Below are 27,724 nucleotides of genomic sequence, written 5' to 3'. Positions count from 1 at the left end.
CTTCGATCAAAGAAGCAGCAAAGAAATCAGTGTTCATTCTAAGCTGGCTAGATATGATCACAGGCAGCCTTGATTCTTAAAATATTCAGCTTGGAAAACAGACATGTTAGGGGGGAGAGAGAAAAAAAAAAAGGGGGGGGGAGGTTTACTACAATAGCCCGGATGCAGACTTCTTGTCACCTGAGGTTAGGAACAGCAGCCGTGCTTTCCCAGGCCTTTGCAAAACTCTGCACAGTCACTTACTGAAAATCTACTGATTTTTTACATTTAATGCTGATTTCATCCTGATTCACTTAATCCCATTCCACTCCTAGTGGCTAGAATAAGAGTCAGCTCTGTTAGTCCTGAGCATGGAAAATATATATTGCATCTGTTCAGTATTTCATCGAATCGTTCAGGGTGGATGGGACCTCAGGAGGTCTCTGGTCCAACCTCCTGCCCAAAGTAGGGGCAGCTCTGAGATCAGACCAGGTTACTCAGGGCTTTATCCAGTCTGGTCTTGAAAACCTCCAAGGACCAAGACTGCAAAACCTCTCAGGGCAACTTATTCTGCTCCGTTACCTCCTTGTAGGTACTGAAGGTGGCTGTTAGGTCCCCCTGAAGTAGTCACTCCTCCAGACTGAACAAGCTCCATTAACCTCTGCCTGTGGGGCAAGTGCTCCAGCCCCAACCATCTTGGTGGCCTCCAGTGAACTCGCTCCAGTTTATCGGTGTCTTTCCTGTATTTGGGAGGGCCAAAACTGGATGCAGGGTATAGACAGAGTCTGAACGAGCGCTGCGTAGAGGGGGATAATCGCCTCCCTCAATCTACTGGCTTTGCTCCTGTTAATACAGCCCAGGAGGCTGTTGGCCGCCTCTGCTGCCAGGGCAGACGGCTGGCCCGTGTTCAGCTTGCTGTCTGCCAAGGCTCTTGGTCCTTAGCCACAGAGCTGCTCCCCAGGCAGTCAGTCCCCAGCCTGTGGTGTTGCAAGAGGTTCTTCCTTCCCAGGTGCAGGACTTGGCACTTCTCCGTACTTATTTTCATCAGGTTCCTGTCAGCCCATTCCTCCAGCGTGTTGAGACCTTCTGGATGGTGGCCCTGCTCTCGAGTGTATTGACTTTTCCCCCCCAATTTGGTGTCATCTGCAAAGTGCATGAGTGTGCTCTGTTGCCTCCTCCAAGTCACTGGTAAAGATGTTAAGCAAGACAGGTCCCAGGAGGGACCTCGTTGTGGTTTCCTACTTGTTACCAGCTCCCATGTTGGGTAAAACTCGTTAATCATGACCCTCTGAACATGACCACCCAACCAATTATTTACCCATCCAGCCAATGACTCATCCAGGCTGTGAAATCCAAACTTGGATACAGGAATATTGTGGAAGAGCATGTCAAAAGCCTTGCTAAAGTCAACGACACCCGCTGCTTTCCCCTCATCCATAAATCCTGTCACGCTATCGTAGAAGGCAATCAGATCGTCGGCATAAATTCTCATGAATTTAACTTGTTAAATTCATGCTGGTTGTCCCCAGTCCCGTTCTCCTCCATATTCCTGGAAACGTGTCCCAGGAGGACTCAGCTCATGACTTCCCCAGGGACTGAAGTGAGGTTGAGTGTGCTGTAGTTCCTCAGATCATCTTTTCAGCCTTTATTGCAACATTTACCTTTTTCCACTTGTTGGGAGCATGTCTTTTTTTTTTTTTTTTGGTATGTAACTACTAGGGGGTCTTTGGTTCTAGGGAGCTCTAAGATCAGGACTGATTTTGTTATGAGATGTTCACCTTGAGTGGTGCAGAATACAGGCCAGCTGAAGGACCCTAAGGACTGACACCACTATTTGTATTGTGTAAGTGTGGGAAGGCTTTTCCTAAGATTTGGTCTGTTCCGGGCATTGGGGCTCAGGAGGGTCCCAGGAATGTTTGGAAAATGCCTCAGCTACACCGGAGAACTTTGTGGTGGTGTCTAGAAGTGGTGATATCTCAAAAATAACAAGTGATAGAGACGGAAGTGCACTGATTTGCAAAGAATTTCGCTGACGAGCATTGAGTTTGCTAAGGTAAAACTCAGTTTAACAGAAAGGGAAATCTCTAACCAGCATTCCCACTCTTTTCTCATCCTCTGGTTATAGACTCATAATAATTTAGACTGGAAGAGACTCATGGAGGACTTTGGTCCAACCCTCCACTCAGGGCTAAATTTGAAGTTATATCAGGCATCTCAGAGCCACATCCAGTTGAGTTTTGAGGATCTCCAAGGGTGGAGACTGCCCAGCCTCTCTGGGTCCCTGTTCCAGTGTTTGACCACCCTTACTGTATTTTTTTTTCCTGTTAAATTAATTGGAATTTATCTTTTTACATTTTGTCTCTTGCCTCTCCTTTTGCGTGCATTCCCAAGGGGAGCCTGGCTCCATCTACCCTGTAATCCTGTACTAGATATGCTTCCTCACCCTTCTCCTTCCTCACCTTTCCTCATGTGTTGTGTGCTCCAGCTCCCGCAATTACGTTGGTGGCCACTGCTGGCCTTGCTTCAACGTGTAGTACACCGGTATCTCTACAGCTGCTCTTTTGCATAACACTTTTAAAACCTTTTTTATTGCAGCTGGATCACAAGTGACACCGGTCCACTGGGCTGATGCCGATATTCAGTATTTAGGACTTACTTTTGCTCCTAAAAATAAATAAATGTCACTCTCAGTGGCAGTTCATCGTGACATGTGAAAGATATTGCAACATAACACTAGACCCAAATTTGACCCTGGTGAATTGGATCCAGTTTCTCTTGACTGTCCCCAAAACTGGAGGGAGAGCCGAGTCCCAGGAACCCCTCTTAGAAGTGACGGGTCTTGCCTGTGGGCTGCCCTTTGTGGCATTGCCTCCAGACTCCAGGCACGGAAATCACTGAAAAGCAAAAGTAATAAGATGTGCATGGAAGCAAAGTTGTGAGATATACTGGCCCCGTCTTACCTTGTGCTGTTAAGTGTTTTAGTCACCCTGGGCTTCAAGCTGGATCTCAGTGGAGTATGTGTAAGATGTGGACTCTCTAAGACTGCTATAAAAAGAGGCATTAGGAAGATCCTTCTGCGTGAGGACTGTTGAGCTATTCCTGTTAGCAAAGCTGTGTATTTCGTGCATAAATTAACCCTGGGGGAATTATCATGTGCTGACCAGAAACTTCATATTTTATTTTTTTTTAAAGAGGAGAGTGTGTTTGTGGGGGAGGAGGGGGCTTTAAAATAATAAGCCACCATGTTTTATGCATCTCAGAAAATGGCTTGGTGCACAGCTGCGGTTGCTGTTTTCCTGCTATGTATGTTGTTTCTCATCTTAAAGGCCTATATGCAGTGTATCTGGGAAATGATTGCCATCCTGTTTTCAATAAAACCCTTTTTTTATGAAGGGTCTTGAGTTGGCTGGACATTAATTCTCAATGTGTTTACAAATATTTGTGCAGGAAAGGGTGAGCAATGTTCAGGACGGGCTTATGACGCATATACCCCCTATTTCAGTCCTTTGTTCAGGAAAATGTGGAAACAAGGCAGTTGTACAATGAACAAACGCTGCCTTCGCATTCCAGGAGCGTGGCGCGGGAGCCGCTTGCTGCGGGGCAGCCGTGGTCTCGCAGTGGGAAGATGAGAAGCACGCAGACCGCCATCCCAACACAAAAAAGTTGCTTCAGCTGGGAGACCAACAGCCAGCTTGGGTCATAAATATGAAGGGTGATGGAAAAGCTCTGATTCAGGGGGTTGATAATTGCTGTATACAAAAGCAGGGATTTGTGCAACATGTTCAGAAGGTGAGCGTTGCCCTCAGAGAGGTTTTTCTTGGCTCTGCTCTCCTGAATCCCTCGGAATGAGAGGTTTGGCTTCTAAGAAAGGTGTCTCATCTCTTTTAGCATTTGAAGCTGGTACCTGGAGGTCTTGGGTGACTTATGATCTTCTAGTTTCTCCGCTTTGCGGAGACTTAATCACCTACTCACAGACACTGAGCAACCCACAAGAGCTGTTATGAGAGCAGGGATTTGTCTCTTGCCTTTAAATCTTCTCTCCCGGCTTTACTACCTCCAGCTTGTCTTGCCCCAGCCATGGTTGTCGTACCATGTTGAAATGCCTTGGATTCCTTCAGGATGAAAAATTGTAAGGAATAACAATCTAGAATGTTGTGCCTGTTCCTTTTAGTAATTGTTTCAAATATTAACCAAAGGATATGCACAGAACTAAACAGCAAACTCTTTATTGTAGGTGTGCCACAGAGCGTGTTTTCTACAGCTGCTGCTGGATAGGAAGCCTCATGATATTTTTGTGTGTAGACCCTGTAACTAAACGGGCGCACAAAGACTCGTACGGGTGGCCACATGTATATACATTATTGCCCTGTAGTGAAGCTGCTGTTGTGTCCATCTTCACAGCATCGCAGACAGAGGTTGGAGGGGACCTCTGGAGATCAGCTCCTTGCACAAGCAGGGTCAGCTAGAGTGGAGTTGCTCAGGACTGTGTCCAGTTGTTTGATCACCCTCACAGTAAAGAGGGTTTTTTTCCTACGTTCAATGGAAATTCTTCTATTTAAGTTTGTCCTGTCACCAGGCACCACTGAGAAGAGTCTGGCTCTGCCTTCTTTGCTTCCCCCATCAGGTGCTTCTACACGTTGAGAAGGTCCCTCTGAGCCTTCTCTTCTCCAGGCTGAGCAGTCCCAGCTCTCTCACTGTATGTCACGTGCTCCCATCCCTTGAGATCTTTGTGGCCCTTTGCTGGGCTTGCTCCAGTGTTGTCTGTCTTTGTTTTGCTGGTGAGCCCAGACCTGGACCCAGCTGTGTCTCGCCAGTGCTGGGTAGAGGGGAAGGCTCACCTCCCTCGACCTGCTGGCAACGCTCTGCCAAACATGGCCCAGGAGTCTGTTGGCTGCCTTTGCTGCAAGCACAATGCTGGCTCATGGTCAACTTGGTGTCCACCAGAACCCCCAGGTCCTTTCCTGCCAAGCTGCTTCCCAGCTGGTCACCCCCAGTGTGTACTGGTGCCTGGGACTATTCCTCCCGAGGGGCAGGACTTGGCATTCATTGACCTTCATGAGGTTCCCGTTGGGCCATTTCTCCAGCCTGCCCAGCTCCCTCTGAACGGTGGCACACCCCTCTGGTCTGTCAGTCGCTCCTTCCAGTTTTGTCATCTGCATTTTCAGGGAGTGGAGGGATCAAAGGCAGATTTCACCCAACAGAGCTCCATGGGTGATGGGTAGGAGGAAGGGGAACTCTTGTTCTGCTCAAATGAGCCGAGTGTTGGTGCTTGTGCTCACATCTCTGTTTGTGTAACACAGCTATTTCACTGCCTGGTCGTTTTGGCTTCTTGACTTAACCGTCTTCTATAAACCCATAATTATTACTTACGTGTTGGTTTAGGTGGGCAGAGTTGAGAGCTGGTCAAACCAGAGGTCATGCCGGTCCGCTTCTGGTTGGGAGTAGCCTGTACAGCGTCCCGCGTGCCTGTTTGAATTCAGTTTGTATAGATCATTGCCTTAAAAAGAGGCAAAAAAGTAGTTGTCAAACGTGGAAACGGGCTGCTAGGACATGACTTCTTTCCCAGTACGGAGGGTGTAGCTCATACTGGATGTGCTGCTCCTCAGCAGCGCTTGGAACGGGAGTTCTGTTCATTAGTTTATCTTGTTTTTATTTCTCCCTGCTCCCTGACCATTCCCCCATGTTCTGCAATGGAAGAACAAAAAAACAAGTACGCAAATGTAATTTTCCAACCCAAACATTTTCTCACAGAGTCTTAGGAGCGAGCTGCATTCTTCTGCTGGAACGTGGTGCGCAGGACGGGTGCTTTTCTGCCCCTTCCCGAGTGCGTGCTTGGATTCAGGGAGAGGGAGAGCGAAGAGCTTTGAACTCAAATCATCTAGCGGTACAGTACTGTCTCCTCATGAAAAGACCCCATTTAGGGCCTTTTTTCCCCGTGTGTCTCTGCAATTAATGCAAACCCTGTCTGTCGGTGATTGTTACCTCTCTGGAAGGAGCCATACAGCTTAAAATACACACTGCTAAGCAGGCTGTAAAAAATGGGTGAGAATTTGTTGCAGAGTGCTTTCTTCTCAGTACATTTTGCTTCCTGTCCTTCCACCTTCCTCTTCCCATGGCTCCTTTGCCTCCCTCCGGACCTGTCCTTCATCTTCCTCAAGGTCTCATTCTGCACTCTTCTTAAATTGAGGATTTTTTTTTCCCCCCCTTAATTGATGGGAGCCCTGACAAGAGCTGATTAGCTGTTGGGGATGCATCCTTCCTCGCAAAGCTTGTGACCGATTTCCACCACTTCCTTCCTTCCTTGAGACCGGAGAGCAAGCTTTCTTCTACGAGCAGACAGTTGCCTACCAGAAGTTTTATGCACGGTGGCCTCGCATAGAAGACTCCGTGGACTTGTCCTGAATATATTTTTTTCCCTGGCAGCTCGTTCATTATAAAGCTTTAATGAATTTTAAATATATTATGAAAAGAGCACGTGGTTAGAAACCATCTCTGCTCGTTTTTACGCTGGGAAGTGTTGGGTTGTGCTTTTCTTTGCAGAGAGGGTGCATTGAAAGCAAGCGGAGGAGAAAGGCACGTCCCCGTGCGCTTAACCTTGCAGGTCACCTGGAACGGGAGGAGATCGCCAAAAATGCAACCTGAAAATGTTTAGCTGCTGCTGTTCATAATGAGGAAATATCTGTCTACATCATCGCTTTGTAACTTTTCAAAAGTATGACTTAAAAAGGAGGGGGAGGGTTGGAGAGGGAGCTGCGCCGCCGTATTTTCCAGAATGAGAAACACAGGCTACTTGTTCAGTCAATTCAGTTTAGGTCAAATGTAGTTATGAAAAACAGATGATTGCTGGTGATCAAGCTGTACTTTGACAAATATCCCATTGTTTGAGCGTGCAGTGATTTCTTCACAGCGTTACCCAGTGCGGGGCTTGGCGATTGCCCTCCTCCAGCTCGGAGCCTGTCAGCCGGCGTGGGGCTGGGTGCTCCAGACCCAAGGGCTTGGCTCCGTAGGAGGAGGGATTGCACAGAAAGAAAGGCTCGGTGCAAAATGGGTGAAGTTTCCACTCTAGCTATTAAAATAGGAGCTCACTTGGGGCTCTCAGAAATGCTTGAAATGATGTGTCCTCTGTACACGTTGTGTCCTGTGCGGCAGAGTAAAGGTTTATTTGGGGGATGCTGATATTTGAGAGAAGCTCCTTAATATTAGTGTATCTTAGCCCTGTGTCGCTTTGAGGTATTTCATATTCTTTTGTGGTTTCCCCTAGAAAAAATTCACCTACAAATTATACCTATGGGGTGAGGAACCTATTATTCGCATTGCAGAGACAGGGCTAGTTGAAGCCGAGATAAATGTCTGTGTCCCCGTGCAAGTCTGACCTGGGGAAAGGCTGAGCCCTGCTCTGACGCTTGCTGGGTCTTGTGCTCTTCTGCTTCGCAGCTGCGTGACGGTGCTTTGGTTGAATTGCTCTGCAAGGTGGCTGTACTTAGTCTGAAGTGTCAAAATGTCACGTATTTCGGGTGTATTTTCAAATTTCTAAGGTTGAGAAGCAGTGTGGACAGATGTATGCTACATGGCTCTGGTTTTGTGGGCGATGTGAAGGCTGTAAAGCGCCAAGGGAGCATTTAATACTTTTTAGGATCTTCTTTCTGAAATCAGTATCCCTTCGCTTGGGAATCTGTCGGCTTCTGGGATGTGAGGGACTAATTCTGGATAACTTCAACTCAGACAACTCGGGATGAGCTTTTCTTTCTATGCCTTGTGACGTGTTGCACCTTCTAAAAGATTCAGTCTTCCCAGAAAAACCCAGAAACTCATTGCCCTTGCCTCGAGTTGGTTTATGACGCAGCATGGACCAGCTTGTGTCCATGGGGATATTGGGGAGAAGATGGGGTTGATCAGTGTGTGAGGAGGTGAATCAGATGCTCAGGCTGTATATGCAGATGGCTGGGAAGTTTAAAAGCAGAAATGAGGTTGATTTAGAAAAGCCTTTTCGTGGTAGGAGAAGGTCTCTTACGTATCTGTCCTTGGAGCAGTTACAGGAAATATTCCATTAGATGCTGGGAAGACCGAAGGGGTATATTTGTGTATGGGCCTGGTCACTGGCATAACTTTTAGAAACGTACACTGTTACTTGATGTATTTTGTCATCTGAAAACAAAACCAAAGCTATTAAATATAGGGAAAAACGGTTTGTGTTTGACTTCTCATCAGTGTCACTGGTCTTCGGGGTATGAACATGCATTGGATCTTCTGTTGCGCTGCTACCACTCAGAGATAAACTTTCGACTATTAATCACGGGAGAAGATTAGACTTTCCAACAAATATTAATTTGTGCATGTTACTTTCTACTCCTTTGGAGCAGCATTAACTCCGAGGAACTGTGAAAGCTCAAGCTGTCATCTCGGAGAAGTTTAATGTCCTTCTCGCCTGTTACAGCTCAGTGTGCTCTGCGCTTCACTTCATTTGTCAGGCACAGCAACTCCAGATTTGGAGTACTTCTTCTTCTTTCCAGCTATTAAAAAGTAAAATTTTTAAGATCAGAAAAGGCCCTCAAGGGAAATATTTTGAAGTATTTGAATCTTTTTGTATGTTCCTACTGGATGAACATATCTCTTTTTAATATTGAGAATTGATTTGATAAATACAAAAATACTGTTTTAAAAGGTTGGCCATGTGTTCAGGGTTTAGACAAGCAAACCAACTCTCTTTAACTAGGATGATGTGATGTTAAATCACACGTTGGACTGGGGCAGCAGTCTTTTGCTTGGTCTAGTTTAAGGAAAAGCTGTGGTACCCAGTCCTGGCTAAGCGGAATAACAAAACAAATGATACTTGGGTAGCAGCGACTGAAACCCTTGCACTCCCTAGCTCTTGTTAAATGAACCCAGCAGCTCTAAACCGATGACTGAGCAGTAGCAAATACGCTAGATTTTTCTCCCGCTATTAAGTGGAAAAGAAAACACATTTCTGGTTAACATTTAAACCTATTAAAATGTGACTGAAGTGGAATTCGCATCTTGGATTACTTGGAAGATTTATTGTGGCTACTTGTCTGTCACATTAGGAGAACTCGCTTCACCCTGAAAATCCCTACGTTTCACCCAAATCCCCGTATTCAGGTTGTGCAGCTCTGTACCTGCTTGCAGATGCTTCCCGTGCAGCTGAGATGCCTTCGCCTGCGCCGTGCCGGAGCTCAGCCCGGGTGGTGGGTGACCCGATTGAGCAAACGGTAAATAAGAGCACAACTGTGTAGGGCTAGGATTAATGTAGTCAACCGGTAAGTACATTTTAGGATTTTAGACAAAAAGGACATTGGATCCGGGTGGACTCTGGGCTGCAGAATCCTCCTGTTGCAGTGTGCTCCTTGCAGCCGTAAGGGCGAGGAGATTTCCATCTGCCCTGTCAGCAGCGTTTTGGTGTGCCAAAGAGTTTTGATTTCCTTGGAGAGCTTCTGTCCTAGTTCTTGCCCAAGAAACTACTTCATCTCAGGAAACCGAAGGGTCGCAGGATCCGTTGCTGTATTTGAAATCTCAAGTTTTTAATTTGAGCCTTTGCTCAAGCCTGGGGAGAGAGGCAGGTCTTTGTCTCCCTGTCCTCTCCCCTGGCTGCTGCCTGCTGTCTTTTCTGCTTTCAAAGCAAGCGATGAACATACACGTGAAAATGCCCTTTCTCATGGAAAGTCGACCTTAGCTTGTGCAGAGTTTAAATTCTTAACAGGGGAATAAACTTGAAAAAGGAGATGCTGTCCCTTCTCTCCTTGCAAAGCTCCCTGAAACCTCTGATGCTATGGGAAATGTGAAATGAGTTGTTGAAGGCAAGTTCTCAACAGCAGCGTGCTTGAAACCAGGCATGCTGCTTGTGACACTGCTTTAAAATTTATTTACAAGAAAGAATCCTTCTGTTTTGTACAGAGATATTTGTGCTCTCTATCTTCTTCAACGGACTTACTGCAGGGTTTGAGCAAGGAGCGTCACTTCTTCATCAGATCCTTCTCCTCTGCTTGCGTTTGGGAAGGGATGAGGTTTTGGGTGGGTGTAATTCCTTCCAGAACTGTATTTTGCAGCCTGACAGACCCCTGCAAAGGCTCTGCTGGCTGCAGAAATAAACTTTATTGGTGGGAGAGGGAGATCTGCTCTGTAGATAGAGGCAAATTGTTGATGCCTTCTTCGTCCCGTGGTTTTAGGAGGAGACGTTTTCTGTGTGCTCCGTCCAGCCCGTTGAGTGTTTTGAAGATAAGAGCACCTGAGCCCCAATTCTCCGTGGATAGCCACGGCGTGGGGGAGGCTTCGGGTGTGCTGATCATCTGTGCTGCCACGACAGCTCCCACATTTGGGGCTTGGTTGCAGGTTTTTGGTGGCTTTTAGCTCCTCGGAGCCACACAGCAGCACGAGTCACTTCTTCCAGCTTTCTCATGCAAGCTGGATTCTTCTAAGAGAGAATATGAAATTATAAGCACTTCTTTCCCTAGTTTTAAAGACTTACACTCTGTTCTGATCTCTAACCTCTGTTTTCTCTGAAATTCTGACACAAGGTCTTACGGACAGTAGAGGTTTACATGGACATGGGAAGCCATCGGGCAAACTTACCGGAAAAAAATCCCTCAAGGGCCATTAAATAAAAAGACTCTGCTTATGGCTCAGGTCGTCCCTGCACTGGAAGTTGCTGGAGGCTGAGAAACGATGCTGGAAAAAACTGGATTACATGTTTGCCTTGTTCTTGTGTTATTTTTCAGTAACACCAGGTCTGGTGCTGGCTGGCATTGGAGACAGGGCGCTGCGCCCGGGCTCTGCCACCACGTAGCATTTGCACGCGCGCATTAGGAAAGCTGGTTGTTCCTGCTGGTTAAATTCAGGTTATATTTAATCATCTCCAACACCTGCCTGAGCCCCATGCAGGCAGGACGTGGGGTATCTCCTGACAGCTCTTAGGCACTGCCGTATGACTGCGTGGAAGACCTCATGGATCTGGTCTTGCCAAGGGTTTGAGAGACATTAAATTTTCCGATTTTTTTTTTTTTTTTTTTTTTGTCATTTGAATAAGGTTAAAATACTTCTAGCTGCTTTGCAGAACAGAGGCTACTGCTTTTTTTAAACCTGGGAATTTCTGATTTTTCCCGGTTATACCAGTGTAGGTAAACATGAAAGAGGCGAAAGAACTTGTGGCATTTGAAAAAGTCTTTCTTTCCTGGACTGAGCAATTAAAGGGTACTTTATTCTCATTTTCAGGCTTTTTCTTCTGCAGTTGCAAGGATTAGAAATACCTACTTATTTATTTTCAGTGAAAGCTTAGATAGCCATGCAGCACTCTTGATTCCAGCTTCTGAGGCTGAGGCAAAACATTTGAGCTCCTGGTTAGGATCTTGAGAGCAGCGCTAGCGACAGAAACTTTGATTTTGAGAGAGGATAAGTAGAGATATGAGCTACCCAGCCCTTTCACCAAGCTGAAGAGGCAATTCTGTGCTGCAATTTTAGTTGCTCCGGGCTTTCTTTTTTTCCTTTAAGTCTTTAATTCTTTGATTTTCCATCACTTTGCCAATGGCAGTTTTCTGTCTGTTCATTGATGGCTTCCCGCTGCAAGCAGATGGGAATCCCTGATCATGGCCAAAGCAAAGAGTTATTTGGCTTTCTACTTCTGGTCCCCACCTCCCTCCCGTTGCTTTCGTGTTGATCCCATGGAGAGGAAGGGGAAAATGGTGTTTTTTTCATTTCTCTACAGCACCAGCTAGCCAGGAGCATGGGCTGGGGAGCTGGTGAGCACCAGGGTCTGGTTCTCTTCTACCTCTCTTTCTCAGTTCCTAGGTCTTACTCCCCTCTATATCACAGAAGCCATCAAAATTTCACATTTCTCACCAAATTGTGATCTCCTCCTATTGGGAAAACTGGAACGTCTATAAAAGGGGCTGATGTGGGAAGAAGTTGGCTTCTGGTGCAGACGGAGCGAGGCGATGCTCATCTCCAGACTCCTCATCCGTCGGATTCAGCCAAGCGCATTGCGTCCCTGCGAGCCGCCAGGTTCTTTTGGGATGGAAACCCCTCCTTTTGCCAGCGCGGCCCCACCGTTTGTCATCCCGGGTCAGGGGTTGCGAAAAGCAGTAGTCAATTAAAGCTTTATTAGATGTAGTTAGTAATGCTCTGAAAGGAGCCAGCCGAGCTAAGGCCACTAATAAAGGCCCTTTGTTAAGGTATTTAATAAATTAACACTCTGCTGTGGCGGGGAGGCTGGGAGGCGATTACAAAAGCCAGGCTCGTTAATCAGCCTGTTTACCCTCTTCAAACGCCCCGGCCGTGCGGCTCCCTAATCTTTACCCACCAGATTTGTTGGGAGCTGCACGGGCAGCTGCCGGCCCGGGGACGGGAAGCACCTCCGCGGGTCATGCCTGGGCCACGGCGCCGAGGACGCGCCAAGACAAACACGGCTTACGAAGGCCATCGCGCTAATCGTCGGAGCCCTCGTTAAGCGGGGACGGTCCTTACCACGGGTACCCGTCGTGGGCGTGGGGTGATGCCCAAGCAGCAAGGTTCCCCAAAAGACAGCGATTTGTCTCACCCCTACCCCGCTCATCTTCAGGTTTTATTATTTTTTTTAACAAAAGCTCCTGCATGCCGTGCTGGATGTGCTGCCGGGCTCGAACATTAGAGGGCATCTCCTCCTCACGCTTCTTTATTTTCTATTTTTTTGGTGTGTTTTGTTTTAGTGCAGCTTAATCTATAGGGCCGTCTTTAAAAAGCAAATAGAGCATTTGACCTGCTGTGCAAATTAGCCATATGGTGAAGTGTAATATCCCGCTGACCCTCATTACCGTGCAGTATGAAAAGCTCTCCTCTTTTCACATGCAAGCATATTAAAGTGGCCTTTTCAGCATTTTCTTCCATATAAAACTGTCTTCACTCCCGTGGCCAAGCAGTTAAAAGGGAACTCCAGCTGCAGCCAGGAGGGCGAAATTAAAGGCTTTACCCTCGTCTAAATGGAAAATAGATATTGCTTCCTATAGACAGGGCTGGGGAACAATGCTGCACCACCGGCTCCCGCAGTGGGACAGGGGGGTAATGGCCTTATTTTCTGGGAGGAAGGAGCCCAGCTCCTTTGAGAGAGGAGCTGTTGGGTATCCACCTTAGAGGAAGGGGGAAAAAGGGGGAGATCTTACCTATTTTCCTCTATGGTTAACTATTTCACAGCCAGGCTGGTGGGAAGCAGTGAGAAGCTGTGTCAGGACCTGCTGCAGGACCCAAAGTTTTCCCTAGGACAAGAGCGGTGGCTCCTGTGCTGCTTTGCATCAGAGCTAAAGAAAAGCCACGTGCATCTTCACCCCATAGTGAATTGGCTCTAAAACCAATCCTCTGGTGCATTGATGCCCGTATATTCCTTGTTTGCCTGACCGGGGCTGGCTGGGAGCTCACCTGGGCTCCCGGTGCCCTGCCTGGGGAGATCAGGAGGGTATTTCTCTCCCATCTTCTCCGTCTCTGCTGATGGAGGTGGCCCAGGTAGCACCGCCAGCATCTGCCAACCGCATTGGACTAGTTGGTGGAGCAGGAGGGAGGTAACTTTTATCTGTTGGACCCAGACTTCAAGCTTTGCTTTCTTCTTGCTTTTGCTTTGTAAATTTTGTTGCTTTCAAACTTTGCTTTAAATTAACTTGCCAAACAAACAATCAGAGAGAGGGAAGGGAGTGCTAGAGCTCCTACAGACTCTTCTGGGTTGGCTTTCTGCTCTTGTGGCTCTCGCTAGTTCTCAGAGTTTCTTTCAGCTGACTAGCTCATGACCTTGGTACTATGTGATCTGTGGAGCACTCCTTTCCTTTGGCATGGCCTTCGGTCGTGCTCCTTGGCCTTCTTCCACTTTGTTAGGTCTCAGTTATTTTTAAGTGCTTGAGTACAAGTCCACTAAGTCAGGCGGTTCCTATCAGTGCACCATTGTTGGACGTAAGCCCTGAAGCATCTCAAACATGAAATTCACTTTTTGAAACTTGGGATTTACCAATTTAAAAAAGAAATGGGTGATGGTCTTCCATCTGGGATACCAGTTGGAGTCAGGGTTAGGTGAAGCAGAGATCAAATCCTGCCTGGGCTGGTCTGAGCTGGTAGGAAGGGCACGTGTGTGCCCGTGGCCCTTTTATTTGTAGGAAGAGATGCACAGCGTAGTGGGATACCGGCCAGCAGAGCAGCACAGAAAATCCATCTAGCCAGGATGGAGGAGACATCCCTGGTCAGGATGAGGTGGGGCCGTGCCTGTTCTCCGCTCGCGTGTGCTCATTCAGCCGCGCAGGACACGTGGAGCTGAGCGTGGCCGCTTGTGAGCGTGCACAGCTCTGCAGCCCTCGGAGGGAGAGGCTCACCTCAAAAGCGGCGCTTGCCGTACCGCTGCTCTCTCTTCCCCCCACGCAATTTTCTGGTTAGCTTTATCTTTTTGTTTTCAGTATCGAGGTGGTGTTTACAGTCAACAAGCGGTTCCACGGGGCTGAGCAAGAGCCTCCTTTTTGATCCCGATTCAGCAAAGCGCTTACATACTCAGTGCTGAGCACCTGCACATGTACCCGTGTGCCTCCGTGATATTATTCGGGAATATTTATGTTTTTAAAGTTAAGCATCTGCTTAAGAGTTGGACTTCTTTTTGTTTCATTAGTGGCTACTGCTGTTCTCTTGTCTTGATAGATCTTCAGGGCATGTTAAACTTATTTTCCAAGCTCATTTTCTTGCAGCTTATTTCTAACTAAGCGTACGAGCTCCTGTTGGTTTCTTTAAGCACCCGACGATGATGTCTCCTTAAAACAAAGTGCCCCTTTTAGGTAATTTTAGGGTCAAAAGTAATTATTTGCAGGATTTTAAAATTTCTCTCCTTCTTTTGACAAGGTAGGTCCCATCCACACTGCTGCTCTGAGCTGTTGAGCCATCGGGGCAGGGGTTGTACATGTGGGTCTGGTTTTGGGTGTGCCCGTGAAACTCTGGGGTTACAAGAGGGGAGTAGAAGTGGGATCCAGGTTTGACCGAGCAGCTCTTCGGCATTGATACGATGCCAGGTGTTGTTTGGCACTTGTAGGCAAATTAAAATGAAACACTATCTACAGGGGCCGTTTCAGCCAGGTGAGGGGTGACACATCGCAGCACTCTTGCTCAGTGACGTGGGGGAAAAGGAATATTCTGTTACTTGTTGAAATGAGACTGAGATTGGCTAAACTGTGAATGTAACCCCCCCGCAATGGGACCTCTGGCCCCAGTTCTGGCCCTTCCTCCTCACAGAACATGACACGTGGGAAATGGCCGGTGGTCAGGACATTTGGAGCCCAGGCTGGGAAATAAGCCACGTGTAGAATACCTGGAGGCTTCAAAATCTCTGCGTAGTCTGTTCGTAAAGTGTGTTTCTCACAGGATAGGGTCATCCAGGTGGGAAGGGACCTCAGGAGGTCTCTAGTCCAACCTCCTGCTCAGAGCAAGTCAGCTGTGAGATCAGACCAGGTTTCTCAGGGCTTTATCCAGTCTGGTCTTGAAAGCTTCCAAGGATGGAGACTGTAAAACACCTTTGGGGAACTCTTTCTGCTGCCTGACTGTTCTTGTTGTGAAAAACCTTTTTGTTACAACCAGTCAAAATGTCTCTGTTTCATTTGTACCCGTTGTCTCTCCTGCTGTGCACCACTGTGAAGAGTTGGCCTGGCTTCATCTTCTGAATGACCTCCTCATAAATATTAGTGTTAGATCCCCAGATGCTTTTGGCTGCTTTTCACAGAATCACAGAATCGTATAGGTTGGAAAAGACCTTTAAGATCATCGAGTCCAACCGATGCTTTTGCTGTGAGGATGTACTGTAGGTTCATGTTCAGCTTGCTGTCTACCAAAACTTATGGTCCTTGTCCACAGAGGTGCTCCCAAAGCCGTGGTTCTCAGTCTGTATTGTTGCAAAGGGTTCAGAGGTTCTTCCTTTTCATATGTGAGATTTGCCATTTGTCCTTATTGAATTTCATCATGTTCATGTTGGCCCATTCCTCCAGCCCGCCAAGACCCCTCCAGATGGTGGCCCTGCCCTCGAATGTATTGACTTTTTCCCCAATTTGGGGTCATCTGCAAAGTGGATGAGGCCACGTCCACTGTCTCCTCCAGGTCACTGATGAAGATGTTAAGCAAGGCAGGTCCCAAACCCCCGCTGCCATTCTCCACTTGTTCCAGGCCTCCATGTAGAGCATGACCTGTTAACCCACAACCCTCTGAACACAACCATCCCGCCAGGTATGGATGGGTACCAACCAAGTACCCATCAAGCTGATCAGTCATCCACACTGACATCTTAACTTAGGTAGAATATTTTGGATTTTGGGAGCTCCACAGTAAATTCTCCAAGTGAATAAGGAACCGTTTGAAGGTACACTTTCCTAGGTAGATGAATACTGATCTGCTTCTTGGGAAACAGTTGTGCAAGCCCTTGAGATGGGCTGTATAGGAGTGGAGCTGTGCTTTTGTGAGATGCTGTGTAAGACTGTTTTAAAGGCGGGAGAATTCCTGAAACATGTGCCTGAGAATTTTTGTGGACCAAAGTCAAAGGAGGATGAAGAGCCAGTGAAAGCCAGAGATAAATTTAAGAGAAGCTCAGGTCGTGCAGTAGCTAGTGCAGAGACATTAGTAAATCCAGATGGGCCGTGGGTTTAAGATTCTCGCTCACAAGGAAGAAAGCCAAATTCATCCTGTTTGCTTAAACCAGAGCTGCAGCGATGCAAATGGTGTGGTCTGTGGATCGAGTGCTACAAAAGCGTTCTCCAATGGATTGGAAACTAGGCTGTTACAAGTGACTTGGATCTTGTTCTGCTTGTTCTGCATATGTGATTAACTGCTGTCCACATATATACGCTGAACTAAGCACAATTTGGGATTATCAAGGGAGGAATCTACTCAGCATATATTATCATAGCACGTCCCCTTGCTTACTGTCATTGTAATGACATTTTAATGTAAGAGCTTAGAAGATCCACTCGTTTGTAGGGAATGGACTAAATGATGTTGCAAGTGCGAAGCGTTTGAGACAGCTCAGCCAATAATGGGACCATGGGAGTGATGGGTTATCGATGGTAGATGTTACCTAGTTGTATGCAGCAAGTAAATTGTCATTACGTGAAGTACATAGGGTGTATTTCTGCTTCCAGGTAAGCAGAAATTTAGTAATCCAAAATATTGTCATCTACATGTTCTGGATCCAGAAAGTCCCATTTTACTGGGCGTTTTAATTATTTGCTGAGGACAACAGCAGAACAAAACTTACAGCGCCTTTTTCCCCGTGTAATTCACAACTAGATTTGCTTTCAGCTCTCTGCTGCTCCTGAATTAGGAAACTTTTTTGGGTTTTTTTCAGCTGTTGTTTTTGCATTCTTGTGATTACATTCTGTTTTCCCTTATGTGGTGTTCATCTGCGATCTTAATTACCTGCCTCTCATTGCCAACTCTGTGAACTCTGAAGCCAATTTGAGAAGGAAATTTTAAAAATATGAGGTATTATTGAGGGTTTTTCCTGGACCAGTGATTATAATAAATGTGTAGTTTGGAAGCGTAGCTTTGGATTCTCACTGCTCACTTAAAGAGATTGAGAACTGGGTGAAACCTATTGTCATTAAAACAGAAGAGATGAATAGGAAAGGGACCTCCTTCTCCTCTCCCCACCATGAGTACCTGATTTCCCCAAGTTATGGGTTGAGCTCACAAGAAACCCAGAAGGAGCAAGGCTGCTGCCTCTGTAATGATATGTATTAGCAGCGTCTTGCTTCTGCAGAAGGTTGGTGGTGGATTTGGAAGTCTACGAGAGGTTGGGCTTCAGTAGTCTTTCCTAAGTGGTCCTTGTTCTCAGACCTGCCATGTGCCGCTTGAGATCTGCATGTGCACCATGGGTTTTGCTGAAAAAGAAAAACTTTGCAGGTGCAATGCATCTTTACAGAGTAGAATAGCTGCTTTTAGGAGAAAGGAAAAGAAAGGAAAAAGTTGGACCATTTCCCACCGAGGGGACATGGAGAGCAGGAATAGGGCACGCGCATGCACGGCTCTGCTCCGAGCTTATGTGCTCGCATGCAGGTCAGCTCCGGTCTGGTATTTTTATCGAAGCATTGGTTGATGAAGGTGGTGTTCTGCGTGGGTACTGTGCCACGCTGAAACACTCGGGAGATTTTGGAGCAAATCTTTTATTCAGCCCAAGACGTATTCCAAGCAGACGCTGGCATACCTCCCTGGACCAAGAGGCTGAGCCTGCACAGCCTGAGTGATGCTCTCAAAGTGACTTCTCATGATTCCTTGCATACACCATGTAGGTCCCAAAATACTGTCTTTGAAAACTGGAGGTAATGACGGGATTGGTTAAATGTGAAAAAAACACCAGGCATGGGGCTGGGAGAGGAGAACGGGATCGAAGTACAAATACTTCATGGTGTTTCAGATGAGTAGTCTGTAAAACACAGGGTCTCGTAGTCTGTTCTGGATACCTTTTTGGTGTGGTTTCTTTCTGTTTGTTTGTTTTTTGCTTTGCCTTTTTTTTACCCAGAGGAAAACAATATTAAAAAGTAGAGTACAGAGGAGTAGTATTATCTGAAGACCTGATAAGTTGAATAGTCTTAAATAGGTCAAATGTGGGAAACTGGGTGGTCTAAGCTAAAACTGCCACCAAGGGGAAGAAAAACTTCCTGGTTTTAGGAGAATATAATACGCGAGCAATGAAAAGATCTAGGGAGATAATGGAGGAATGCACTTAAGAGAAAAGGGTGAAATTATGCGCAAGAAAAATGTGGATCATATCAAGAGAGATTTTTTTGGGAGGAGAAGATTTTCATTGGCGTAGCCTCTCATGAGAGAGTCCCTAATTCTTGGGGCAGTCAAAAAAGGCTCAAGAAAGAAAATCCAGGGAACAGTGCATTAGGAGGGAGATCTTTTTGGTCAAATTGGCAGGTCTCTAGGCCATAAATTTTAGGGAAACATGTGAATATGGTCTACAATTTTTTGGGGAATGGTTTCAAAGGTCTTTGCTGTTCCTTCTCTTCTACTACAGTTAAAGCCATTTGTTGGGTTGGAACAAGGAGGACCTGGCATCCCAAACCTTCTAAGCACCCTGTGAGGCTGAAGGGGCTTCCCTCCAAGGTTGAGAGGCAGGTTTTGAGTGAATCCTTTGTGCAATATCTCCAGCCCAGCTCAGATCACTCTTGCTTCTTGTGTCTGTGGAAAACACTTTTTTCCTCTGAAAGCGCAATCCAAAATAGTTTAATTTTCAGAGAGTGTTATAAAGTTGGTCCAGATGCTTCATCCTCCTCAAAGCCATCAGTAAAATAGGGATAGAAACCTGGCTTGTGGTTTGTCCCCAGTGGCGAAGGAACTGAGTGATGGGGTTGGGGGTTTCAGCTCTCGGCCGTGGGGACGCGTGCTTCCCGCTGCCTTGTCCCCCACGATCTGGTGGCTTCTGCCTCTCCCAGCACTTGGTGACCTCCAGCATCCTCTGGGTGCTCCTGAGGAGCTGATGGGAAAGTGGTCACATCAAACGGAGAAACTTTTTAACGAGGTGAACAGCTACAGGATAAGACCTGTGGTGTCGCAGGGCGATGGGAGGATGGGCAGAGCTGTGCTGGAAGCGGAGCCACATGTGGGATGACTTCTTGGCCTTTCTTTCCTGAAGAAATGCATGGTGAGGGTGGGGTGAGCAGGAAGGATCTCTTCTCAGAGCTCAGTTGGAGGGATGAGGGAAAGCGATTTCAGGTGAACTGAATTGCTGTGGCATAGTCTTAGCAGAAATCTTCAAAATCTGGTGTTTTTAATATTGCTTTCAGACCGGCTGATTGGTTTCAGATCGGCCTCCTGCTCCTGATGAACTGCTTTCCAAGTTTCCAGTAGGTCCTTGAGGTCACCACAAAATCTTGCCTGCATAGCTTGGGGAGATGGAGCTTATGCGTCTTCATTAATGGGGAATTAATTACCCACTGACTTCCATATGATGTTGCGTAAAGCTAAACGCGGTGGCTGGCGTGAGCGACCGTCCGCCGCGGCGGCTGCACTGGTGCTTGTGGCTGAACCTCTGTGTGCTCTTGCCTTTGATGGTGCCATACATTAATTTATTAAAAAAATGGGGGAAAAAAACTCCTTCAGTTTTGAATTTGCACCACAAACTCATTGGTAGCAGCAGGCTGTGCTAAGTTAGTGAGTAGCTTCACTCAAACATCTCAGTGGTGCTACTAGAGATGAGTTCCAGAGATGAGTTGCTCTCATGGTCAGGACGGAGATGATCAGGGTTTTTTTTGTGCCACTTGTGTAGGTTTTGAGAGATGAGGCACAGCAAGATTTAATAAATAACTTAAGTCCGGTCCCATCAGTGGCAGGGTGGCAGTGGAACAGCCCGTTATGTCTTGATTCTCCTGTGGCATTGCCAAAATTGAGAGGAGATGGGTACCACCAGCATCTTGAGGAGCACCGGCTCCCAGGCCTGGGAGAGGAGCTCGAAAGGAGGTTAGAGCTTCCTGCTTGTAGGTCCTCTGAAGGGGGCTAGCACTTAGCTTGATAAAAATTGTCATAATCCTCTCTGTTCTGGGTCTAACCTGTAGATCACTGATTTTGGGCTCATGACCCTTCCCTTTCCAGGGGAAAACAGCTTTTGAGAGCGTTGAGAAGACATATGACATGGAAATCCTGGATCCCGGGTAGTTTCTGTTTCTGAAAAGCTTTCTTAAAATGTCAGCTTACTTGTAGGTTCAAGCTGATGCAGGATTGCAGGAGAAAGACTTAGATTTATACCCGATCCCCGTTTGTCCCTTGCTGGGGTATTGGCACCACTGATGGTTGCGTAGACATACCCGACATGGGTCAGGAGCTGCTCGTCCTGTGCACCCCTGATATTCAGCTAGGATAAAAAGTATATTTCAGAGACAAAATCCACAGTATAAATCTGCATAATCTTTGCAATGCATGTGCATGGTCGCAAGAAGGTTTTTTTGATGAATTTTAGCACTGGTGGGAAGGGCAGTCCCGCGTGGGAATGCTCCTGGGCACGTCAGTAAGGCTGAATTTTTGCTTAAGCCTTGAGCTCCAGCTTGTAGAAGACAAGGAGCAAGTCAGGCTACAGCTCCTCAAGGGTTCATCGCAGACATTTCATAAGACTCCTTTAGTCGAGGGCATCCTAAGGCAGCCTGGTTGTATAATGCCACAGCAGCTGGAGAATCATTAAATTAGCATCAGGTTTTTCTTGTAATTAATTAATTTTTTTGTAGTAGAGAAGGTTGAGGGCTGGTGCGTCGCTCAGGTGAGATTTGTTGTTGCGCATTGTTTGTTTTGTGAATTCCAAATGAGATTTTTTTTTTTTTTGGCTCAGAACAGTTCAAAGCAAGACCTTGTCCCTTCTCTGAAGTGTTTATAATCCAATTTCAGACATAAAACAGCACGGGTGTGGAGGAGGGAGGAACAGGCAGGGATAAAACGGCAAGGTTTTACATAGCCTAGGGGACCGGGGCAGTAGGCGGACGTCTGAACGCTTCAGCAGGTCGATGGCATTTGAGGATCCTCATGGGTTTGTTGCCTGGGTGGGGATGCTCAGATGTAGCTGGCTTGGTAAAACAAGCCACCTACAGAAGGAGCCCCCAGAGGAGCGGTTCAGGTCCCTGCCGCAGCTCCCAGCATGGGTGGGAGATGCCCATGGAGGGGAACTCGGGTGTTCGGCTTTCGGGGCTAACTGGCTCTCCTCTGGAGGCTCAGACCCACAGTAAAGTTGGGAAAGAATGAGCTCAAACCCCTATTTTATGTTTCCCAACTATATAAACCGGTCTCATAAATTGCTATAACCCACACAAGCACATTTTTTCTTCAATTCCCTGATGTTTGTGGCTTTGCATCACTCTGCACCCATGAATCAGTGGAAGAATTTCTGGCATTGTTTGTCCCCTCTTTCTTTTTGCTAACTCTAGAAATGGGTTGTTTCACTGTCCCTATGATTAAGCAAATCTGATATTTCTCCATGTTATGATCTGGTAAAGAAGCTGGTTGCACGCCTCCATATACCACATCTGCACGGCCATACTGGAAAATGGGTACAGAAGCGTTCATCCGATACTCTTATACCTGAACAGCTGATTTTTTTGAGTTGGTGTTTAGAGTAAAACTCTTTGTCATCTGATATTTGGATTGAATTTTGCAGGAAAGCGTTGTGCAGATATGCTGGAGGAATATGAGATTTGCATCTTAAATGCAGTGTATTACAAGTTGACGGTAAATGCAGCATATTGCAACTTAACGGTTAATGCAAACCCTTGTAATTACTTGAATTAATTTCTTCATTCTTCTAGGGTGCCCGAGAAACCTTTGAGAACTACTACAGGAAGCAGAGAAGAAAACAAGCCAGATTGGTCCTGCAGCCACCTTCAAACATGGTATGATGGTCCCCTACTTGCAGTGCCCAAACTTGCTCTGCCGAATAAAGGAGCGGAGGGTTGTATCTGGGCACGTTGTTGCCGGTGGGTGGTCTCTAATGCATTTCCAGTTGCTCTTGGTTGCCTTTGTTTTAATCTTTGCTCACTTTTTCTTTGTTGCAGCATGAAACTTTAGATGGCTACAGGAAGTATTTTAATCAAATTGTAGGGTAGGTGTTCTTTTTATGTACATCCTCGCTAAATACGTGTGCGCCGTGTTGTTGAGGAGCCCAAAAAGAAAGAGAGAGGAGGGAATGTTGATCTTTTTGAGGGTCCTTTAAAGGGAGCCAAAACAGGGGAAAAAGAGGTGGTTTGGGCTTTTTAAGTGTTTTAGTGTGTATTTTATAGCCCCCGTGAACTTTGCTGTGTCACTAGTGGGAGCATGGAGGAACCTGCCAGCTCTTGTACCAGCAAGCGTGTTTCTGGGAATTTGAGGATAAATAATTTCTGTGCACTATGTGCATCGACTTGCCCCACTAGTGAGATGAATAGGCCCTTCTGCCTTAATTATTCTTTAATATTTGATAATTATTCTTTGATTATTTTCCTCATAAAGGAGGTGATTCTCAAGCCTCTATTCCTATGAGCTTCTTATTATTGCACTCAAATTTGACAAGAGCCTTCCAAACCCAGCCGAGCTCTAAGAGGAGGCAACCTAAGACTGCCAATCTAGCAAAGACAGGATATGATGTTGAAATTTCTTCAGCTACCGATAAGAAGTTCAACATCTAATTGCGACCATCGCAAATGCAACGTGTGCTGCTCGCCTTCTCACGCAGCTCCGTGCTCCTGGGCTGAATTTCCCTGACAAAACACAGCTGAGATTTTGTGCGTTGCTGTTTAAAATGTACGATGCCACGCTCGCTCCCTGAAAAATACAGTTTCTTTTTGGCCAGCGTGTTTGATAACTGGAGATTGGAGTGAACTGATTGCCTTTAAATGGTTGTGAGCGTGTGGTGTATCCAGGTGTGACAGAGTATTTTTCCCTGCAGTTTAAGTATTTTTCCCTGCAGTTTAAGTATTTTTTCCTGCAGTTAACCAATTGTAGTACAATTGCTGCTGGCTGGAGCAGAGTTTAATCAGTGGTTATGTTGAAATAACGGGGTGGAGAACTTAGAGAGGGGAAATTCTGCCTTTGTGTATACACAGAGTGGCATTACTAGGAGCTACTGTGTTTTAGCTCACTTCTGTAATACAGTGAAACTTCATATAAAATACTGTGATGTTAAAAATGGGTGAATAAAGTGTTTAGCATTGGCTATATTGGATAGAGATACTACTGCAAATCTGCGCTTGCTCTGGAGATTCGTGGATGTGCAAATGCCGCGTATCCCTCGCGTGCGGCGTTTGCAGATCTCTTGTGACGTCTCCAAACCTGTGACTTCTGATAACAGTGGCATTTTCTCCTCTCCATTAGGTTTTTTGTAGTTGAAGATCACATCTTGCATACAACGCAGGGCTTGGTAAATAGAGCCTATATTGATGAGCTGTGGGAGATGGCGTTATCAAAAACTATTGCAGCACTAAGAACACATTCAGTAAGTAAAAGCCCCGGGTCGCTCAACTGTTGCTTGAGTATGACTTGACATGCTGGAAATATTGGCTTTTACAGTAGTATTCTTTGTTTTACCCCTTTTCCAATGAGCCTGTTTAACACCATAACATGAAGATACACTGCTATTTCCCCAAAAGTTTTCTGCAGCTTTTTTTGCCTCTTGATGCGCTGCATTTCCCTGTACCAAACCCTCAATATTCTGGGGGGCTGGAAAGAAGAAAACAGTGGTTTGATATTTTTCCCCCGTTACTTTGCTGATCACTTTTGAAAAGCACCAGCAGAGGGAGTCGGTTTGTCCCGGAAAACTGGGGAAAAAAGTGTCTATTTGGCACGCTGAAGTATGTATGACCCTGTTTGATACTCCCTTAAAGTTCATGGCAGTGAATGGGCTGCTATCAAACTGCAAATCATTTGTGCATAAAAAGGCGCTAAATAGACTGCTTATTCCTTAATACTGAAAGAAGTTTGGAAATTGCTTGTCGCTTCAGTATTTCTTTGCTTGAGCAAAAAAACCAAAGCCAATTGCAAAAAGAGTCCAATTTTCTTCCAGTTTTGCATGACTTGATACAATGTTGTACTGGTTCAGCTGGGAGCACTGGAGTTTTCTGAAAACCCTCCTGGTTAACGGGATGATATAATTGCATTTGACCATAAAAGAAAAAGCATTATTGACTTTCCACAAGTCCATTTTCAAGTTGTTGGGCCGTTTTCTCCAGGAAAAACAAAGTATTAAATCACTGAAATCCCACTGCTGCTCGGGGACGGCAGTGCCGTCCGAGAGCATGAGGATGCTGCTGGATCATGTCGGTGCAGGCCTGCGTCTAACGTCGTGACACATGCACGTGGTGGTACCCAAGTGATAAAGGTGTCGTTGCTCTTTGCTGAGAAAACCCTAAAATTTCTGCGTGGAGACACAATATGCTGCTTCCTCCAAACCACACCGAGTTCTGCGTTTACGTGCCCCTGACTTTAGCTTAGCGTGGTCGCCCACGGGCAGTGGTGCTGAAGACCTGCTTGGCTTTACCTGTGCGGGTGGGGATAATCCAGGTGATGGACCTGGGGCTTGTTGAGATGAGGGACCACAGAGGCTTCCCAGGGCGCGCTGGCTCCGTCCGGCACGGCAGTGGTGTTGACTGGAAAGCTGCCTCCTTCCACTTAAGCTTCTCTGTTACAAAAGAAGGTAAACACAGAGATGTACACCCCGCTAGGTTGTAAACCTGTGTTTATTTTCTTTTTAAGTGGGGTTTTCTGCTAGGTGAAAGCCGTGAGAGTAAGCCAGGTACAAACACGATGTTTTTCAATTTTACCAGCTTTGTTCCCATGACAAGTTGTTTTAAGCGATGCCAAACTTAATGCATGAAGTAGCTGCCAGGCGAGCTTTTTTTTTCAGTAATCATGAAATGTTACATGATTTCTCAACTCTATTACTGTGGTCGTCACTGCCATCTCCAAGCACTGCTCAACCTACAGCTCCCATATAGACCAGTGCTGTCCATCCCATATTGCCGTTGAGACTTGATGGAGGGCTCTCACGTCGGTGCGGCTGTTTTGGTTCCTCCTGTTCAGCCAAACTTATGCCTGGATTTTCTTCCTTGCTGCAGACGGGGACGTCTTTTATCACTTCTGATAGGCTGAGGGCATTCTCTTTCTTTGTGACTTTTCTTTTTTGGACAGGGAAATGGAAAATGTATCTCTTCCAGTCTTTCACATTGATTAATAGTCATTCCTCCTTGAGTTTCCAGTGAGCTTTAAATCTGTTTCTCCTTCCAGCTTATGATCACTGATTCTATATTTGGTAAAAGTCTGTCTGAAACTTTACATATTTCAGCATAGGGAGGTTGTCTGCTGTGTCCAGAGAGCACACGAAGCCTGTGGGTAACACGGGGTGGCTCTGGGGGGACAATCAGTGCTGTCACTGGGCCGAGTTGTGGTTTTAGAGTTTTGAGCGGTGTCCTGACCCGTGATAAGTACTTGTATTGTAGCTCCGACCATTAATGTTGCTGAAATATGGGCATGCAGTGTGTTTTTTCTCAGCCTGAACCACTCAGCAATGCAGCCTTCGCACGGGGCTTGGGGATGCCTCTCTGCGATGCTTCATTACCATCAGACACAACACACTAAATATTAAATGAGAGGCGCTGCTGTCGTCTTCGTATGACAGTGCGCTGATTTGCTTCATCTCCTCTCGCTTCCCCAGCAGCTCCTGGGTAATCTTAGACACACTTCAGGTATCTCTAGGGCAACTGAAATCCTTATTCATCATGAAGAGCCTCAAGAGCAGTGCGTTACGAGGAGAGATACCCTTATCAGCGTGCCTTCCCTTGCCCTGTACAACATTAGGGCATGGGCTGTAGGATAAAAGCTGCTGATCATAAGACTGCACGGCGTGCCTATGTATTTATTATCACTCAAGTGATAACCCAGGAGGGCTGAGGGCAATCTTTTTCCCGCGTGCTGCAGTTAAAACCATGTTTTAATTTCTCCCCTTCTTTGCAGTCCTACTGCTCGGACCCGAGCCTGGTGTTAGACTTGAAGAACCTCATCGTCCTCTTTGCAGATACACTCCAGGTATGGGGCTGTTGGCGACCGCTCTTTATCTCGCTCAACAGTTGTGCTGCTCGCAGATGGTGTCCATCAGCAGGGTTAAATGGCTGATGTGGGCTTGCTGTGGTGGCCTGGCTTCTTTTTTGGCATTGCGGTGCATGAATTGTGGTGCCTGATGGACAGCCTGGTTCGCTCTGCACGTGGGGTGGCCAGCCCATGGGCAAGGACCAAGCTTTGGCCACCTTGCCAAGCCCTTGTGCCTCCTGCCTGCACCCAGCCCAACCTTTAATAGCCCTTGGTCCTACCACCTTGATAAATCACTGCCTAAATCCCTCCACCAGCACCGTTCACCTCTGTGGTGGTGGTAGGGGAGAATTTGTTCACGTGCTCCCTATTAAACAGGGAAAATATTCTTCAGCTGCCTGTTGATGACTTTTTCTTATCTGAAATTGCTCTCTTCCCGCACCCCACTGCAGGGATATGGCTTCCCGGTGAACCAGCTCTTTGACATGCTGTTGGAGATCCAAGACCAGTATAGTGAAACCCTGCTGAAGAAATGGTCGGGAGTTTTCAGGTAAGAAGCTCTTTAAGCAAGCTCATGAGATGTACCTTACAGAGTAGTTTTGGCCCATAAATAAAATCTTTTGTGAGATTAGTAGCAAGCTCATGTTTAAATTTTGGGCAACAGTAAGCTTCAGCCTGGGCTCTCCTTGGACCAGGGAGAGCCAATTTAAATACAGTTGTGAGGATCCTGGGTGTGGTGAGATCTGTGCAATAAATCGGTGTAGACCAGAGGTTTTACATCCCAGGGGGGATAAGGTTATGGTTTCATTATGGAGCTCACTTTGGCAGTCGATAGGTGGAAGGATGCAAAAATCTGTGCCGTCACTCCAGCCCTGAGCCACGTGCGTCTCAGGACATCGGTGGCATATCCCGGTGCTGCTGCTGTAGGCACATCCGTGAGCTGAGCAGTTGCCTGCAGGTAGGGCACGTTATATTATCCAGGGTCCCACGCTGCGCTCAGGAGCCACCAGCTCACCCTGTGATGGTCTTCCAGGACATCCCAGGAGGACTGAGGTGTCTCAGAGTACGGGGCATTGGGAAGAGGTGCTGAAGGATTGTCAATGCCCTGGTAGTTCATCCTCCATCTTCCTCGAGTCAGGCAGGACTGAAGCTCACTTGGGCTTTACCAAGGCCTGCTGCTGAAGCTCCGGTCTGGACTAAAAGCACTGCTAAACTCTGGCTTTACGCACAA

General features: G+C 46.6%; 1 protein-coding gene across 4 annotated transcripts in view; it reads left to right on the top strand.

Annotated features, from left to right (window-relative positions):
- The window catches only part of EXOC6B (exocyst complex component 6B), a 317,684-nt gene that overhangs the window by 161,372 nt on the left and 128,588 nt on the right, over positions 1 to 27,724 (top strand). For all 4 annotated transcript variants that reach the window (XM_072861634.1, XM_072861632.1, XM_072861635.1 and 1 more), the window contains 5 exons: positions 22,248 to 22,331; positions 22,494 to 22,540; positions 23,788 to 23,908; positions 26,422 to 26,493; positions 26,946 to 27,043. In XM_072861634.1, the coding sequence (XP_072717735.1) occupies positions 22,248 to 22,331; positions 22,494 to 22,540; positions 23,788 to 23,908; positions 26,422 to 26,493; positions 26,946 to 27,043 (422 nt within the window). The remainder of the gene's footprint in view (positions 1 to 22,247; positions 22,332 to 22,493; positions 22,541 to 23,787; positions 23,909 to 26,421; positions 26,494 to 26,945; positions 27,044 to 27,724) is intronic.

The sequence above is a fragment of the Ciconia boyciana genome, chromosome 5 (assembly GCF_034638445.1).
Source record: "Ciconia boyciana chromosome 5, ASM3463844v1, whole genome shotgun sequence".
NCBI lineage: Eukaryota > Metazoa > Chordata > Aves > Ciconiiformes > Ciconiidae > Ciconia > Ciconia boyciana.
The sequence above is the reverse complement of the archived record's forward strand: the minus strand, read 5'-3'. Positions and strand labels throughout refer to the sequence as shown.